This window comes from Phyllostomus discolor, chromosome 2, assembly GCF_004126475.2.
Source record: "Phyllostomus discolor isolate MPI-MPIP mPhyDis1 chromosome 2, mPhyDis1.pri.v3, whole genome shotgun sequence".
Lineage (NCBI taxonomy): Eukaryota > Metazoa > Chordata > Mammalia > Chiroptera > Phyllostomidae > Phyllostomus > Phyllostomus discolor.
The window spans coordinates 179,676,475-179,695,135 of record NC_040904.2 but is presented as its reverse complement, the minus strand read 5'-3'; the positions used below and the strand labels follow the sequence as shown (position 1 = coordinate 179,695,135).

At 37.2% G+C, this 18,661-nt stretch overlaps 1 protein-coding gene across 2 annotated transcripts in view; it reads left to right on the top strand.

The window, feature by feature from the left end:
* Positions 1-14,239, top strand: part of STK38L (serine/threonine kinase 38 like) — a 72,594-nt gene extending 58,355 nt beyond the window's left edge. For both annotated transcript variants that reach the window (XM_028531790.2, XM_036019230.1), the window contains 9 exons: positions 2,666-2,789; positions 4,363-4,517; positions 5,042-5,144; positions 5,563-5,624; positions 7,497-7,614; positions 8,037-8,160; positions 9,125-9,220; positions 11,262-11,353; positions 11,456-14,239. In XM_028531790.2, coding sequence (XP_028387591.1) covers positions 2,666-2,789; positions 4,363-4,517; positions 5,042-5,144; positions 5,563-5,624; positions 7,497-7,614; positions 8,037-8,160; positions 9,125-9,220; positions 11,262-11,353; positions 11,456-11,583 — 1,002 coding nt within the window. In that variant the 3' untranslated portion in view covers positions 11,584-14,239. The remainder of the gene's footprint in view (positions 1-2,665; positions 2,790-4,362; positions 4,518-5,041; positions 5,145-5,562; positions 5,625-7,496; positions 7,615-8,036; positions 8,161-9,124; positions 9,221-11,261; positions 11,354-11,455) is intronic.
* Positions 14,240-18,661: the final 4,422 nt, after the last annotated feature.

The window sequence follows — 18,661 nt, the reverse complement described above, 5'->3', positions numbered from 1 at the left end:
GGTTTGGCCAGGCAAATACAATGGAGGGAGAGAAGGACAAGGGAAGTTAAGGTATTTGCAAGGGAGTGACTGAAATGATGGAATCTAGGTTGGGTAGAGAAAGGAATGAGGTAATGAGAGTAATAGAGAAAAGGTGGTAGGGTCCATGGAATGCAGATTGAAGTATAAGAATAAGAGACCCTGGAAGGTTAAAGGTGGAGATCAGAAACAGTTCCTTAAAGTTGAGATTTTAGAGGACGGACGATTATTGGTGGCGAGAAAGACAAGAAGGCTGCCATGGGTGGCTAAGGGGTAGCAGGGAAAAAGATCACTGGAGGTGAGGCAGTCAAGGCACTGTGCAGCTACGGTATTGAATGGTTCACCCCTGGGAAGCGCTGAGCCAGGAGCTGAAGTCATGACTGAGAGGGGTTGACCAGGAGCTCTGTAAAGGACAGCTGTGAAGAAGGACGATGGCTGATGCGGCCTCACAGCACCTGCTTCACGGGAGCCGGAGAGAAGGAAAGTGTCACAGTGGTTCAGGAGCAGCCAGGAAATGAGTAGGAAACCCAGCCCCTCACCAGCAACATGTGAGAGAAAAGCAGGCCCTTCTTGAGAACTCAGTCTGCAGGATGACAGAACTCTCAGTAGACAGACAGCCTGGTTTCATTTAGGATGAGAAGGTGATAGGAACCATCCAGAGATCAGGTGATTTTGTCGAAGACAGATTGATTGCAGAGGGTTTGGAAGGCAAGATAGTTGAGATATACTGAGTTGTACTAGAGGATTACAGATAATGAAGGGAATAGGTGTCTGGGTCAAGGTGCAGAGCTTTAGACACAAGGAGATAAACTGAAATCTAACAGGCAGACACTGGGGTTAGTCCTGGGTAGGCTTTTAATGGGAAAACGCAGCAGTGAGGTCTAGCTGTCATCTTTAGTTACTAGCCACATGTGAATACTGGGCACTTAAAAGTACCTGGTCTGAATTGAGATGTGCTACAGATGGAAAATTCACAGCAACTTTTGGAGACTTGGTATTAAAGAGTGTAAAATATTTCAATAATTTTATATCGGTTATACTGAAATGAAAACATTTTAGATATATGAAGTTTTTAAACTTTATTATTATTAAAAAAATTCACCTATTTGTTTTTACTTGTTATGTGACTCCTGGAAAATTTTAAATTACGTGTGATTTGCACTATATTTCTACTGGACAGATGTGGTGTAGAATACTTTGCCAGACTTTGAAGAGCCCCTCACCACTCTGTTCCTGTGCAGGGGCGGCTTCAGTGGGACTCTGCACTTCGGGGTTGGTTTCCTCCTGTGTAAATAAATCTGCATTTGAATTGAATTTCATTTTAGAAAATCTTTTCCCCACTCAATTTCAATGCATCGTTAATTTAAGTTTTTATCTCATTTAGTTTAATGCTAATTACCCCACAAAATTAAGTGGCAACTTCTGTCTTCACTGCTGTGGTACCAGATTACTGTGCATGGCACTTGCTGTTCTTTGGAACCATGGGCCCATTTGAGAACATACTCTGTCATCTGGCTTTAAGATACTTAAAAATAACCTAGCCAGGTTGGCAGTGTGGTTGTTTTTCCTGACAATACCAGAGGTACCACCAAAAGTTTAAGGTTTTTCCTCTACCATCCTAGACTGCTTTGTAAAAGACAATGGGTAAGAATTTTGAAACAAACCCAGAGAGATTATAAAGTTTTTGATGCCAGAAAATGATTTCTTAGTTTTCAACTTTATTCTTTTGCTTTTTGATCTTAGAGCATTTATACTAGACAATAAAATAATCTCAAATGGAATATTTTAAGCAGATATTTTACTAACGTGAAAAGCTTTACAAATTCTGTGTTGTCATCTGCTTTGAGCCTGACTCCATAACGGTGCACAATGTATATAGCAAAAGCATAAAATCAATTCTTACTGTTAGTCTTTCAAGAAAGAACATATAAATATATTAATGTAAAAACACCTGAAAATTGGTTATAAGAACTCCACAAATTACTGTTTATAAAATATTCCAGCCTATAAAATGGGCCCCTAGTAATTGTGCATCTGACAAAAGTCAGTAGCGACCCCCCCAAAATTACATTAAATTGTTATAGATCATGTTTATAGGTATTATAGAAGTTTTAAGTTATAACAAAATAATATAAAGTTATTATAAACGTTTCTGCTTCTTAAGACAACAACCAAGTTGGTTAAAGACCAAGACAGTCCTTTGTTTGACTACTAACGGTTAAAAGTTTGCTAAGGACCCTGACTTTAGCAATTACCATACCAATTTATAGAGCATTTCTTACTATTAATTTTTAAAAGTCAGGCGAGGGCCCTAAATTTATACAACAAAGCCAGGATCCTTGCCCAGGTAGAGAATCTTGTCAGAAAGGTTTTAGACTGCTCATCTTTGTACTTCAGAGGCCTGAGCTTCCTCTGATACACCTGTGGATCCTACTTTTTTAGGCCTAAAGATATAAGCTAAAAACAAACTATTTCCTGAGATTCTCCATATTTATTGAGAATATGAACATGCATATATGTTTCAAATCTTTTCTAAAACTCCAGCTTTCCTTCGTGACTTCTAAGGAAATGGATGGATAATTGTAAGAGGTAAGCTTGAAAAATGTGTAATGTGTTACAATTATTTTTTCAAAATGCATTCATCTAGGTGGCTCATATTCGAGCAGAAAGAGATATTTTGGTAGAAGCAGATGGTGCCTGGGTGGTGAAGATGTTTTACAGTTTTCAAGATAAGAGGAACCTTTATCTTATCATGGAGTTTCTCCCTGGAGGTAAAAGCAAACGAAACAGCACTGACAGACTGACTCGAGCAAACCACAGTGTGTGATTACGCTTTTATTGATTAGGCTTTACTTGTATGTTCCTAGCTCTGAGGTCACGCATAGTCTGGCATGGTTTTCCAATGGTTGCTCCCATAATAATGCTAATTTTGACCACGAATCAGATTATTTTGAAGGGATGATAAAGTTGGCACATTTTAAGTACTATCATTTTGGGTTTACTGTACATAATTGGTTAGAATGTTTTAAGTCCAGAATTAAGAACAAGTCACTAAAGAAAAAGATACCCCACTGGCAAATGATAGACAATGTACCGAAGAGAACTAGTTTGTAAATATATAGGAAAATGTTCAACTTCACTTGTATTCAGGGAGATGCAAATTAAAACAAGAAGGAGGTACCATTTCACACTCATCTGACTAGTGAAAACATTAGAAGTCAGATGGGACTGTGGGGAAACTGGCCTCTCATTTATATAAATCATAACTCTTATGGAGAGCAGTTCATCCACAGCAGTGAAGTGGAAGATACAAATGTCCTGCAGCCTCATAATTCCATAACCAGCTGTATTGTCTACAGACTCCCCCCAAACCCATGTACAAGAGACCTGTAAAAGGATGCTCATTGCAGCATCGTCATAATAGTGAAGAACTGGATGCAAGATAAATGTCTACCAATGAGAGAATGGATGAATAAGATGTGGCATAATTATGTGATGACATTTTTACAGTACTTAAAAGTCAGGAGCTATATTTGTTTCAACAGTGAGATCTCAGAAACAGAGCGGAGTAATAAAGCAAGCTGTGTGATTATTTGTACAGTTGATACCATTTTTGTAATTTAAAAAAAAACCTACAAAAGACTGTAAGTCCATAGATTAATATGTAAGTATTATATATGAAAACACATTTTAAAAATAAGCTGGAAGGATACACATCAAACCAAATGCATGATAATGGTTACTCAGCAAAAAGGGAAAGAGGAATAGAATGGGAACGGAGGACAAAGAATATTTCTGTTATTTTTTTTAAAGAAGTCTTGAAGCATTGTGAAAATATATTGACAGTTGTCAATTTTGAGTTGTAAGTTCACCAGTGTTTGTTCTTTACCTCCTTTTAAAGAAAATAATCCCTTGAAAATAAAGAATGTCTACAGGTGAGTCTCTTAGTGGAATGGTGTCCTATTTTTGCTAGCCCAAAGAGCCCTGAGTGTTTTTGAAACTTGAATTTCAAAGAATATATCCCACTTCTGGGTGTGCTTATTGACTTATTTTCCAATTTGACATGTTTTTCTCAGCAACTTATTCTGGAAGTCGAGTGATGGATATAACTTCATTATATCTCTGCTTCAATTTGATTTTATATATTTTCTATCTAAAACCTATTAAATACCATAAAACTTCTGCTTATGCAATGATACTCTTTATTTGGCCCTAGAGATGGCTGGAGGTAATACGGGGTGGATCAGAAAAGGCAAAAATCAGTCAACATTTTATAGATACAGAGAAAGTTTTTGAGGCATTTTTGACACCTAAAACCTATTTCCCCTTATTTTTCACTTATAGGTGACATGATGACATTGCTAATGAAGAAAGATACCTTGACGGAAGAGGAAACACAGTTCTATATTTCAGAGACTGTTCTGGCAATAGATGCGATCCACCAGTTGGGTTTTATCCATCGGGATATTAAACCAGACAACCTTTTGTTGGATGCCAAGGCATGTGAATAAACTGGTGAATGATTGGGTTGCTAAGTATTTTATGGAAAAGGAATAGAGCTGATTTGTGACTGGGAATTGACAACTGCAATTTATTATTGCTAAATTATAATACATTATTGCATAGAATGATACAATCATCAGATATCTGTATTACATTTCACTTGTATGAATTATAAGCTAAGAATTTTTATAATAAATTTTTTAAAGATTTTATTTATTTATTTTTAGAGAGGGAAGGGAGGGAGGGAGGGGGAGAGAGAGAGAGAAAGAGAGAGAGAGAGAGAGAGACAGACATCAATGTGCAGTTGCTGGGGGCCGTGGCCTGCAACCCAGGCATGTGCCCTGACTGGGGATCAAACCTGCAATGCTTTGGTTCGCAGCCCACACTCAATCCACTGAGCTATGCCAGCCAGGGCAGAATTTTTATAATAAATTTTGAAAAGAGTTTATAAAAGCTTTTGTTTCAAAGTTAATATAATCCACTGATTTCACTAGTTTCTTTTTGCATTTTTGTTTTTTAGGGTCATGTAAAATTATCTGATTTTGGTTTATGCACGGGATTAAAGAAAGCTCATAGAACTGAATTCTACAGAAACCTTACACACAACCCACCAAGTGACTTCTGTAAGTTTGTTTTTGTTTGAATTAAAGTAGTATAGCTGTTCTAATTCAATACTGTTTAGAAGTAAATGTTCTTTCCCTCTCCTTACTCCTTAAACCAATGCATTTTTTAAAAAATACTTACTTTTTTAGAGAGGGGGGTTGGGGGGGAGGGAGAAAGAGAGGGAGAGAAACATTCATGTGGGAGAGAAACATCGATCGGTTGCCTGTTCATATTTGCCCCAGCCAGGGACCAAACCTACAACTCAGGCATATGCTCTGACCCAGAATCAAACTGGCAACCTTTGCTTTGTGGGATGATGCCCAACTAAAAGCACCACACTGGTCAAGGCAACCAGTGCATTTTAAACATATATGTGTGAATTTGTTTTGGGGTGAGAGTTTTTCTCTCATGATTACAACTCTGTCTTGTTGAAATTAGCATTTCAGAACATGAACTCCAAGAGGAAAGCAGAAACATGGAAGAAGAATCGAAGACAACTGGTGAGTTAGCCACATTTTTAAGAAACAGTTTTGTGCTCTGGTTCTAAAACCTCCTTTGGTTTTTGCTTGATTATTTTGTGTCTTTCACAAGGGTCATTACTTACTTTACAGTAATGATAGAGCTTGTTCTAGGGTCACACGGTTTCCTGAGTTTCTTTGTAATGTCACCTTGCCCATAAAGTAAAGTGTTGATTTTTACTTTGTAATTTGACTTTAGAGTACTTTATCAAGCATATCTATAATTAAATTATCTATTTATTAGTAATTGGCATTTTATGTAAAACTCATTAAGATAAGCATAACTGTAGTGAATGCCTTGTGATGTCTGTTTTTCCATTTTCCATGCTTGTCCTGATACAACAAATATCAGTCAACACTTGTAATGGGGTTGTGTGTTTCTAAGAACTTCTTTATAAAGTAAACAAGAAGCTTGGTGTGTTAATAATCCTACAGTAAATAAAACTAGAAAGCAGACTTTGCCACAGATAAATTATTCCTTCAATGTGCAAAAACACTGTCTATTCATAACCCTACACAATTTCTCATCTTTTACTTTGTAAATATAAGAATCTCTTGCCCCTTCCTTCTTTTCCTTTATCCTGTTAACTAGGTCTTTGAATATTCTCACTGTTAGAAGTGTGCCTTTTGACTTTGTTTTCCTAATTTCCTGGACAATGCCTCACACATATAGACACTCCGTAAATATATTAAGTTCAACAAAGTAATGAAAGTGAAATTAATTCAGCATTCCCTCAAGAAGGATGCCCTCTCACACCAAATAAAATGACCTTTGCATTATTGAGCTCATTCTCTCATCAGCCCAAAGCACATAACTGCAAGCTTCCTGAGCGAGTAAAACATTTCCATGCTTTTAAAGGCCTTAAAAATGTTTTTAAAATATGTTAAGTTGTGCATTAACCACAAAAACTTCCTTCTACTTTAAATGTGTCACTTTTAAATCATATTTTACCATTGATTTTTTACTTTAAAAGGGAAAAATAAACACTGCTTTAAAAATGGTGGGAATTCTGTAACCCCTTATTTTCAGAATCTTTACAGATGATTACTTATGTGCATGTTTTACTGTTCGTGTGTTTTACCGTTCATGTGGCCATCATCATAAGTTACATAGTGTTTCCCAAAGGAGAAGTAGAGGGGGCTCAATTGAATTTGGGGCAGGAAATTCCTACCAAACCTGTATCGCCTGCCCACCCAATGCCAATTATATTCTCCCCCAGGTCACTGAAATGACAAAATCTGCTGTCACATATTTTCAGATGGCCCTTAGAGTACTACCCTTAGTGGAAAAATCTTTTCTTAAGTAGTTTTTCTTTAAGGCTTTATATGAATTAAGAATTACTTCCTAATGGATGAGCAGTGGCTTGGAATCTGGTTTGTAATGGAAACACCTGACGTTTATTTATAGTAGGTTGTAGTCATTTACAAAGCACACTCTTTTTCTTGTTCTATCCCCATATCAACTTCTCAGGCAGGCTCCAGTTACTACTCCAGTTTTATGTAAGCAGAAGCTGAGGCTCCAAGAGCTGGAATAACCTGCCTAAGAACATATTAATAGTGAGGGGGCAGGGCAGGCCTGCTGGGCTTAACCTTTTTAATCTTTTTTAAATGGATTTAGGACTAAATATAGTGATAACTTACAATAGTTGAGCTTCTTCAGGGGGCAGAAATCATGTCTTAAATTAACATTATCTGACTCAGTACCTATCACTTAAGCCTTACACATGATAAACATGCAAAACAAGTATTAGAAAACTAACTTCGCTATATATTGCTTTTTACAGTAGTGAGTCATACTCATGTCTTTCAAAAAATATATTAAGAATGCTGGTTTGACAAGCTACTCCTTTGCAGGCATATTCCACAGTTGGGACGCCAGATTACATTGCTCCAGAGGTGTTCATGCAGACTGGTTACAACAAATTGTGTGACTGGTGGTCTTTGGGAGTGATTATGTATGAAATGCTAATAGGTATGTTTTGTCATTCATTTATGTGCATACTATATAAATTGCCTTGAGTACTGCTGATTGAACATATGCAGACACCATGGGCTAACACATCAGATTTCTTTTAAACCAATTTCTGACACACACACCTCCACCATTCCCCACCCCCTCCACAATGAGCTCCCTAGGGATCCAGTTTCAAGAAGTGGGTATTTAACTGAACCCCTGTGTACCAAAATTGTATCTGCATGGCCTTCCAGGTAAAAGTGGGGGAGGAAAATGCTTTAAATCCTTTACTTTTTTGACTTCATTAGGAATTTTATTATAAATTGATGACTGGTGGCATTTTTATTGTTAAATAGAGCACTCAGGGCTTTGTATATAGCAGGTATAGAGCATATTTGATCATAAAAGCTGACAAAACTTTTGTTTTCTCTGATATGTAGGGTATCCGCCTTTCTGTTCTGAAACACCTCAAGAAACATACAGAAAAGTGATGAACTGGAAAGAAACTCTGGTATTTCCTCCAGAGGTGCCTATATCTGAAAAAGCCAAGGATTTAATTCTTAGGTTAGTGGTTAAAGTCCCTAGACTAGGAGTTTGTCATATCTTAAAACTTCACAGGTACCTAAAAGACCAAATTGGCCATTTCACTTTTGTGGGAGGGAAAGGACTACCACTGATACATACAGTCAAAGAGATCAGTAAAGAAAAGGTGTTTGGTTGTTTCTGTTGTGTTAATGTAAACTCTTAAAAGGAAGTATGCAGGAAAAAAAGCAAACTAAGAGTTAAGAGCAGAGGTCTTGTATTGTTCAAAGGTCACTCCTGTGAGACTGCAGCGATCCTGTCCCGTTAAAGAGAAAAGGCAAACTACATTGTTAGTAGCAGTTCATATCACAAAAGTCTTTATGGGAAATCTTATCTAAGCAAAGGATTCCATTCTGTTTCTCAGTTAAGATGAAGTGTTTTGATTCTGTTGTGAATGGTTGGAAGGAATATACGTTGGTGCAACCATGGGAACAGCCATTGACAGCATATTATGAAAAATCTTTAAGCTGTATATGACCCTTGACCCAGAAATTCTACTTTTAGGAATTTTGTTTATATGGAATGTGTGTAAAGATTTGGGTACAATATGTTTATCATGATACTGTTTTCAGCAATGAAAAATTGAAAACTAAATGTTCAGCAGTAGTGGACTGGCTAAATAAATTATAATATTTCCATATATAAACTCCAGAAAATGAAGTTATAGAAAAACTTTTAATGACTTTGGGAAATTTTCTCAATATATTAAGTGGAAAAAAGTCCTAAAATAGTAAATAGTTTATCAACATAATATTTTTTAAATTAAAATACTAGAAGGAAATGACTTCAAACTGTTTAGTTATCTCTGAGTGATGCAGTTACAGGTAATTTATGTTTTCTCCCACATTTCCCATAATAAACACAAAAGTGAAAAGTTTGAAGTAATGAAAATAGAAAACCTTAGATGTAATTTGCATATGATAATTTTTCTGTGTCCATTTTCTAGATTTTGTATTGATTCTGAAAACAGAATTGGAAATAGTGGAGTAGAAGAAATAAAAGGTCATCCGTTTTTTGAAGGTGTAGACTGGGGGCACATCAGGTATGTTCATAGGCTTTGAATGGAAAAGGGCTGAGTAAAAAATGCTTTAGTGATTACGTTGTCTCTGATTCTGCTGGATTAAGTATGAGAAGCAATGCTGTCGTATTATTAACTCAGTGTTTTTCAGATTGTGTGAGTGAGTGAGACTGTACAATAACTAAAGGACTGGTTTTAACTGATGCCCACTTCAAGGGGCGATCACACACTGTACGCTGGTTTGACTTCTGTGCCCAGAGTTACATGATGACGGCTGGTAGCACAACCAAGTTGCATCTCCGTTTAACACTAGAACCTTTCACTTTTGTCCTCTTGTTAATATACCATACTTTGTCTCCTTTATTAATCTATAAGATTCAGTGCCTTTTAAAACATTGTGAGGAAAGCTAAATAATGCAAGTAACATAAGAATTTGCTTATATTTGTTAATTGTGAGCACTGGCTTTTATTCAGTTTATGGCCAAACTATCTTCAATAATTCTGATGTGTTCTCCACATAGGAACAGTTTAGAAACAAATCTGATCATGCCATTTTCTTCCTTCCCTTTGCACTTAGAACACACGTAAGGATCCTTAACTGCATTTCACAACTGTGGGGTATGACTCTTACCTCATCGCTACAGATTTCATCTTGTATAAATTTTCCCGCTCCTCCTACCTCACAGCTTTGTCATTTGCTGCTCACCCTGACTGAAATGCTCTTCTCCCTGCCCTTGTTTCTGCCTGCCCCTGCCATGCCCACTCCTTCCATCTTCTAAGACAGCTTACATGTCACTTCTGCCGTGGAGGTCTTCACTGGAGCTTCTACTTTGGGTTAGGCACTCTGTTATAAAAATAGCTAATTTTTTGATCATTTATTATAGATTCAGCACTTTCCTTAGTACTTTATGTAGATTTCTTATCCTTGTAATTAGTCTTATAAAATAGGCACTATTATTTTCCTTATTTTACAAATGAGGAAGCTAATGCATAGAGAAGTGACTAGCTACAGTGCCATAGCTAGTAAATAGCTAGAATTACTTACTAGAATTGGACCTGGGCAATTTTATTCTGGAATCCTGCTGCGTCGTATTATACCGTGTGTGTGTGTGTGTGTGTGTGAGAGAGAGAGAGAGAGAGATCGAGATCGAGATCTCAGTGAACAGGACTGTGATCCCCCCTTTTTACAGTTACTAGGGTGCCTACAGACCACCAGTTCAGTGCCTTGGCTTCATAATAAGGAAATGGTTGCAAAGTAGAGGCTTGCTTGCCTGAGGTCATACTGCTAGTTAGTGAAGAGAGATTAGATCTGAGGGGACAAGGGTCTATGGTTCTTTCCACTAAACTAATATAAATTTATTACATATAAATAACTTGGAGTAATTCTGGGAAAAATATATACATGCTTTTGCGTAATGTAAACTTAACCTGAATAGATCCAGTAAATATTTGTTAAAACTATAGAAGCAATAAAAATTGATAGCTTCTTTTAACTACTTCTATACTTAAAAACTTTTAGCCTGGTAAGAAGGCATTTTCATGACTCATATTTTTAACCTAATGTCCCTGATTCCCTTCGAATTTATATGACTCCTAAGAAGTTTTGGATTCAGATTTCATCACAAATGTGTAGCCCCATCACCCTTAAGAGCCCCTTATTTTCCCAAATGATTTGATGTATGGTTCCTCTCTTAGAAGAATTATATTCCCAAGTCAATTAGGTAGGATCCAGTCCCCCTAATGTACTTTATATAATTATAAAATCTTTTCAATGAAATCTGTTTTACTTTCTTTTTCATTAACACTAGTTTTCCATGAAAAAAACCCCAGCATAAGTCTTGATACAAAGAAATAAAAGTTCCAAGTAAATGACACTATTTTTTTTTTTCATAAAAAATTATACTCAATTATGAATCCACCTAACTTTTCAAATCCATAATCACTTCCCTCCCTTGGCTCTTCTGATATCTGTAGAACGGCATGAAGAATTTTCAAGTAGATTTATTTTTTTTGAAAATTAAAGAGTTCAAGAAAATTTATCATGGCTACTCAATTCCTTTTACAGGGAAAGGCCAGCAGCAATTCCTATAGAAATCAAAAGCATTGATGATACTTCAAATTTTGATGACTTTCCTGAATCTGATATTTTACAACCAGGTAAGGCAATTGACAACACAACTAACACTATTAAATCTATAAATGATGACATTTTCACTAATAAAATTCTTTTGCTCTTGGTTAATTTTTCTATCTCTCTAGTGCCAAACACCACAGAACCGGACTACAAATCCAAAGACTGGGTTTTCCTCAATTATACATATAAGAGGTTTGAAGGGTTGACTCAGCGTGGCTCTATCCCCACCTACATGAAACCTGGGAAATTATGAGTGAAGATCACATACGCCCACAACCAAGAGAACTCAGGTAGCTGCATCACCAGGCTTGCTTGGCGTAGGTAACAACGCACTGAAACACTCCTGAAGACGGTGGTGCTTATGCCTACAAGAGGAAATTCTACAGGATTAGGATTTCTAAGACTACTATAGGAATTGGTTGGCAGTGCCAGCTGGCTTTTTTTTTTAATATTTTATTATTTTTGTTAACTTTATTATACGAAGGTACTGGAATAAAAGAAATGTACGTCCCTTTCTAACTGCACTGCCTACATGCGTGTTAAGGTCCATTCTGCCTGTGTGTGCTGTGGCTTTGTACTGTAACACCTTTAATCAATTCAGGAGAAACATATCATTTAAAGCAACATAGGCTAACCTGTAGGTAACACTGCAGTACTGCTGTTTCACTGCAAATCTGATGGGTCTAGATAATCAATAAAAGCCATCTTCCATAGTTGGTGTCAGAACACTTGCCCTGCTGCTTTGGACATCTATAGAATACATATGAAGACAATTTCTATAATGGTTTTAAGAAATTTTAAAAAGGAAATACACTGGTTATTTAAAAAATAGGATTTATCATCATGTTAAAACACAAACTCCGCAGTAGGGAGTGACAAGTTTATAACAAGGAGGAAGTTTAACACCTTCACACAAGCACTCCACTAATATATTTACTTTGCATTCAGAAACACTGATGACCTTTGTATACTTAGTCTGTGTACTCATAGGGGAGATGTACTATATTATATAAAATGTAAAGTTGCTTTTCTTGTGACGAGAGGACTTCTTTTTTTAACAAGAGGACATGGCATTATTTTAATTTGATTATGGTGAGTTGAATATAAGAAATGACCATGAAGGCTGCTTGTAGAACCTAGTGTATTTTTATTAAACTATTTTTTTAAATGTCAAACTTCTGATCATGTAAATGGACTTGTAGAGTACAAAGAGCTATTTACTTTGGTTTTCTAGAAAGTTGTTACATATCATGGCTGGTTAACTTTTATTTTTTTTAATGAAAAATTTTCCTTTGATAGTACCTGTATGATTGTGCCATTATTTTCTTATACTCCAAATGTACCAAAGATCCTGAACAGAGTGGATGTTCACAGCAAAGTGGAATTTTGCTCTCTTGTGGGAATACAGTAATCAGACATGGCAGATCTTTGATGTAAATCAGCTTACTGAAGGGCAATGTCGTTCGTGTGCAGCTACATCACTGTGGAGCCTGGGAATGGAACTGGGGAGGCAGGTGTAGGCCAGAGGTGTTGTGATTAGATGACGATGTCAGCATCAATTTCTTTGGCTTTTTCCCCAAGAATTAAGTCTTTCTAGCTCAACATTTTAATTCTAAAATGACTCTCTGCAGTTTTACTTTCGTAAGTACTAGTTAAGGAATAGTACTTTATCAAAGAATAGCATAATGTTTGTTTTAACTGTTGACTGAATTTTTAAAAAGATATAACAATTATAACCATTACAAGTGATCTGTGAGCAAAATCTAAAATGATTTATTTTTAGGGATATTTTCCCTAATTGGGAAGAATTGCATAGATTATGCAAATCTACAAAAGTTGTTATAAATGTTGCTGCCAGATAGTTCCACAGTGTTTCAATAAGGCCATTCTGGGGACTCCCCCACCAAATTCTCTCCCTTCTTTCCTTCCCTCCTTCCTCCCTTTCATTCTTACATTCTAGTATTTGTTTGATACTCATTATGTGTTCCTCTGATAGTTCATCTCCATTTTCTTGTTCGGATCGTGTGGCCAAGTAGGAGAGAGAACTGTTACAATTCTGGGGTTATCTCAATTTTACTAACTCAGTTTTTCTAATTATAACTGCTGCTAATTTGAAAAAAAAATCTTTAACTTCTGCTCAATTTTAGGAGATTTTTCTCACCACACCTCACTCCCACCCCCTCTTCCTTGTCAAAGGACTGTTTTGCTAGTGTTAACAGTGAATGAGTAATATGTGAGGAAATTGCAATATTCCCTAGTTCTTATATCGTAACTGTTCCGGTACAGAAAACTATCATCAATCCAAGTTGACAGAGATACAGGAACTGAATTGTCTAAATTTACTTTTTAATTGAATAAGAAACCGAGCATTTTAGTTTCCTCCCTCATTTTTGTTAACAGGTGGAACTTGGAAATAGTTGGGACTTCTTGGCTGTGAAAGGCAGTTGCGGAAGCTTACTGTGTTTAGAGTCTCATTTCCCTGGAGTTAACAGAGTGATTCACAATGTTTGGGGTTTCCTCCTTTTCAAAAGCATTTCTTAAGTGCCTATCTAAAAGCAATTAAAGACTGTGTCTGCCCTTTGGAAGCTAAGAACTTGATTCATGATGCAAGCTAGCTAGCAAACTTGTGAAGTACCCTTGAGATTGAATTTTCTCTGTTGTACATTTCCCATATTTCAGGTGAACCATTTAATTTAAATGACAAAACTCTATCTACTCAACTGGGCATAATGACATTTTCTTTAAATTAGACTCTATTTTGAATTAAAGAGTTTTATTATAAACTGTGTGTTTTTGGTTTTTCTAAGTATATAGAAAGCTTGTATAATTCAGATTTATTGATTTCCTGATTTAATGTAGACTTTGACTTTTTTAATTAAAAAAACTTTGTATTAAAGCAAGTTATGTTATTTTTCTTTTATGCTTTTCTTATTAACATAGCTTTAAATCTTTATATTGAAGCACAGTGCTATCTAAATATAAGGAATTTCTTACAAATCAACCTTTTTTGAATTAAATATATAGCTGATTTAATAAGCTAATAGTTGAATGGAAAATAACATAAGTGGAATATTCAAAACATTCTTTGGTTGCTAATGCTTAAAATAGGGTTTTATTTATATCTATAAAAGCACACTTTTCTGGTTTTTTAAATACCTGTTGATGTAAATCTGTAAATTTTAAAATATTTTAAGTACATTTATTTTTGGTGTTTCACTGCAGAAAATCTTTACATAGTGAATCAATCAGTATCTACTTGTAAGAGAAACAGGTATCCATCTTTTGATGATCTACGGGTGAATGAACTGAAATTTTAATCAGTAGAGAAGTTCCTGGCTAATAAATACATTTTCTCTTTGAATTGCTAAGATTCACAACATTCAGAATAACTGCAACAATCATGATTATTTCTTATCTTTAAATTTTATTTTCTCCTTAGAAGTGCACTTATTTCAGAGAAATTTTAATGAAACACTTAGAACAAATGTAAATATAAGACAGCTGGGACTACTAGAGATATTTTATGTTTTTATGAAAAAAATATGGGATATTACTACTTTAAAAAGGAACAAAGTAATAAAAACAGATCTTAGTTATTTTTCAAAAAGCAATATAAATTATTCAGTTGTCTAGAAAAATAATCATCAGGTTCTTGAGCTCAGTGTTCAGTTACTGAGTTTCAAAAAATATCTTGGTGGCATGAGGCCCTTTTTGTTGAAGGTAAGCAAAGAATAAAAACTATGTTTATAATATTTCTGTTGGTGAGGGTTTTTTGGGTCTCATTTTTGAGTTTTGAGATAAGTGTTACCCAAAACTCAAGAAAGACTATTTTGTAAACATACCTAATTTTTACACTTAAAGACCACCTCAAGAACACAATGAATAGTTGAAGTTTCAGTTGAAGTATGTTTAAACAATCAAGATAGTTGTACAGGTTTATATACAGCTAACTACCCACTGGGCCAAAACTAGTTAGCAGAATTGAAATTGAAAATGCCTCAAAATAGCAAGGAAACGAATAATGCAAGTAGTCAAGTATGCTGGTACCACTATGTTCTGTTCCATGAGAGACACTTAGAATCAAGATACTCCTGCTGAGACTGGAGGGAGCTGATTAGAATCCTGCCCCTCCTGCCTGCATTCCCAACTGTGTCCCAACAGACAGTGCTGCAGTGATGCCCGGTGAAGACACGACAGTGCTGATGGTGGGCGTCCAACCTGTGACCCTGGGGCGAACTTGGAGACTAAATTCACCTTCTTTTGAAAGCATCTTGTGCTAAAAAGCACCTATATTTGTATACAAAATGCTTTCACTTCCATTGTTTATTTTAGTTGTTACTACTCTGAAATAAAGATAATTAGCATCATTTTACAGATGATGAAAGCAAGGCTGAGTGTGACTTACCCAAATACAGGTAGTAAATTGCTCTTGAACCCAAGTCCAAGGGCTCCTTCTGCTCCCTCAAATCATAGGGCATGCTTCACTGGTCAATTACTTCATATGCTTCTAGACCTCAGGAAAATACAGAGCTAGTGACAGTTGTCACTTTGGGTACTTTTTTTTTTTTTTTTTTTCAATTTACTAGTTTTTTTTAAGATTTTATTTATTTTTAGAGAGGGAAGGGAGGGGGAGAGAGAGAGAGAGAAACATTAATGTGCAGTTGCTGGGGGTTATGGCCTGCAACCCAGGCATGTACCCTGGCTGGGAATCGAACCTGGGACACTTTGGTTCCCAGCCCGCACTCCATCCACTGAGCTACGCCAGCCAGGGCTACTTTAGGTACTTTTGATAGCAAATGTTAGAAGACCAAGTAAAAATATGTTCAGCAATAAGGAAAATGAATGTCTCGTGTAACACTAAGAAACAAGATAGGGAGTTTCCAGGGCAGTCAATTTAGCATCTTAAGAACACCAAGTATGCAGGTTCTTTCTATTTTTCTACTTGGTTATCCTTGGTCTTGTTTTCTCAGAGGCTAGATGGCTACAGGGACTAAGTAAGCAGCAAATCCTCACGTACCATGTAAGCCCTTAAAAAGAGAGCTACTTCCTGTGTACCCCCCTTTTTCAAAGCAAATAAAATCTTTTCCAGGAGCATTCTAGGCAAAATAACCCCCAGATTTTATAGACCTTTTGTCATCTGTCCATTCTTACAACAGTACCTGGCATGGTTACTGACTTGAAACTAATCATAATTCACATCCCTGGTACCTGGGTGAGGTGCACCCAAAGCACATGACCACCTGATACCAGAATAAAATTGAAGTTCTTTTAACAGCTTCCAAATTAAAGAAAAAGGTGCCACACAGGTTTATAGTGATGGTTTTTACATGAAGCCACTGCGCCTGGACTTTCGTTAACTGGTTCTGCCATTGCCTGTGTATCAACAGAAGGGCTGGGCCACCAAGGTCTATCCTGTCCCATCTAAAACAGGAACATTTTAGTACCATGTGCCACTGCACTAGACAATGGCTCAGTTACTAGGATCCTGAGTTTCTTGCCCTTTAGAGGAGAAGGAATGGAAGTGGGTCTCTGGACATCATACAGGATGGAAATCGGTCTTTTGCCATCCTTCTCAGCTCCTATCCATCACTTTATTGATCCACCTCCTCCCAAAGCTGTTATATCAACAATAGGGACCCTCATCAGCTTCCCCCCAAGACCCAGACAGGAGTGGAGTGGCCTAATGACTGTTGACTCACCTGCTTTGTTTGCTATTAGGGTCTAACCTTTTAGTGACTCTGAGCCACACTGGAAGAAGAGTTGTCTTGGAACATTAAATACATTGTGACATGTAATCACAAAAAAAATCTCATAATGCTTTAAGTAAATTTACAATTTTGTGTTAGGCCACATTCACAGCCATGCTGGGCTGCAGGCAGTCCGTGGCCACAGGTTGGATGCCCCTAGCTGGACAAGATGGGCTCTAATAGATATCATAACATTTCTCAGGTGAGTTTGTGCTCACTACCACAAAGTTATCTCTGAATTCCTTCACTGCTCGTACTAAAGCATTTCTTATCAAACCCTAAACAGGATGATGTTTAAGTCTCTTCCAAAGGGAGAAACATAAAAGGAAAGGGAAACTGCCTTTTGCCTGTCTTGTCCTCTTGGGTAAGATAATCATGAATAGAACTTAAAGAACCCTCCTGGAGAATTCTTACTTGGAAAATTCTCCTGTAGGACTTCCGGCCAAGGTGGAGGCGAGGTAGAAACACTGTGCCTCCTTGCACAACCAAAAGAAGGACAACAACAATTTAAAAACAAAAACAACCAGAACTGACAGAAAATCGAACTGTATGGAAGTCTGACAATCAAGGAGTTAAGAAAAACTCACCCAGATCAGTAGGAGGGGTGGAGACAGACAGCCGGGCAGAGAGGGCTCGCGGCCAGGCGGCAGTTGGCAGACTGGGCGGCCCCACATTCGTGCATTGATACACCGGGAGGAACACCTGGGGAGCAGGATGGACTGCACAACCCAGGGCTCCAGCGTGGGGGGTGGGGGAAGCTTCAACCCACCGATTGAAAACACCTGTAGGGGTTGAGGTGGCAGTGGGAGGAACACCCAGCCTCACAGGAGAGTTTGCTGCAGAGACCCACAGGGTCCTAGAACGCAAACCCACCCACACAGGAATCAGCACGAGAAGGGCCTACTTTGATTGTGGGAAGCAGGGAGCGGAGCAAACGCCATTGTTCCCTCTCGACCCCTCCCCCATGTACAGCGTCATAACACAGCGACATGGGTTGCCCCGCCCTGGTGAACACCTAAGGCTCCACCCCTTATATGTGGAAGGCACACCAAGACAAAAAAAAAAAAAGGTCCAAATGAAAGAACAGATCAAAGCTCCAGAAAAAATACAAGTAAGCCACGAAGAGACAGCCAACCTATCAGATACACAATTCAAAATAATGGTTATCAGTATGCTCCAGGAACTCACTGGGTACTTCAACAGCATTAAAAAGACCCAAGTAGCAATGAAGGTCACATTATGTGAAATAAAGAAAAGTCTACAGGGAACTGACAGTAATAGGAAGGAAACCTGGACTCAAATCAACGGTTTGGAGCAGAAGGAAGAAAGAAACATTCAGCCAGAACAGAATGAAAACAAGAATTCAAAAAAATGAGGAGAGGCTTAGGAACCTCCAGGACATCTTTAAACATTCCAATATCTGAGTCATAGGGGTACCAGAAGGAGAAGAGGAAGACCAAGAAATTGAAAACTTATTTGAACAAATAATGAATGAGAACTCCCCCAATCTGGTGAAGGAAATAGACTTTCAAGAAGTCCAGGAAGCCTAGAGAGTCCCAAAGAAGTTGGACCCAAGGAGGAACA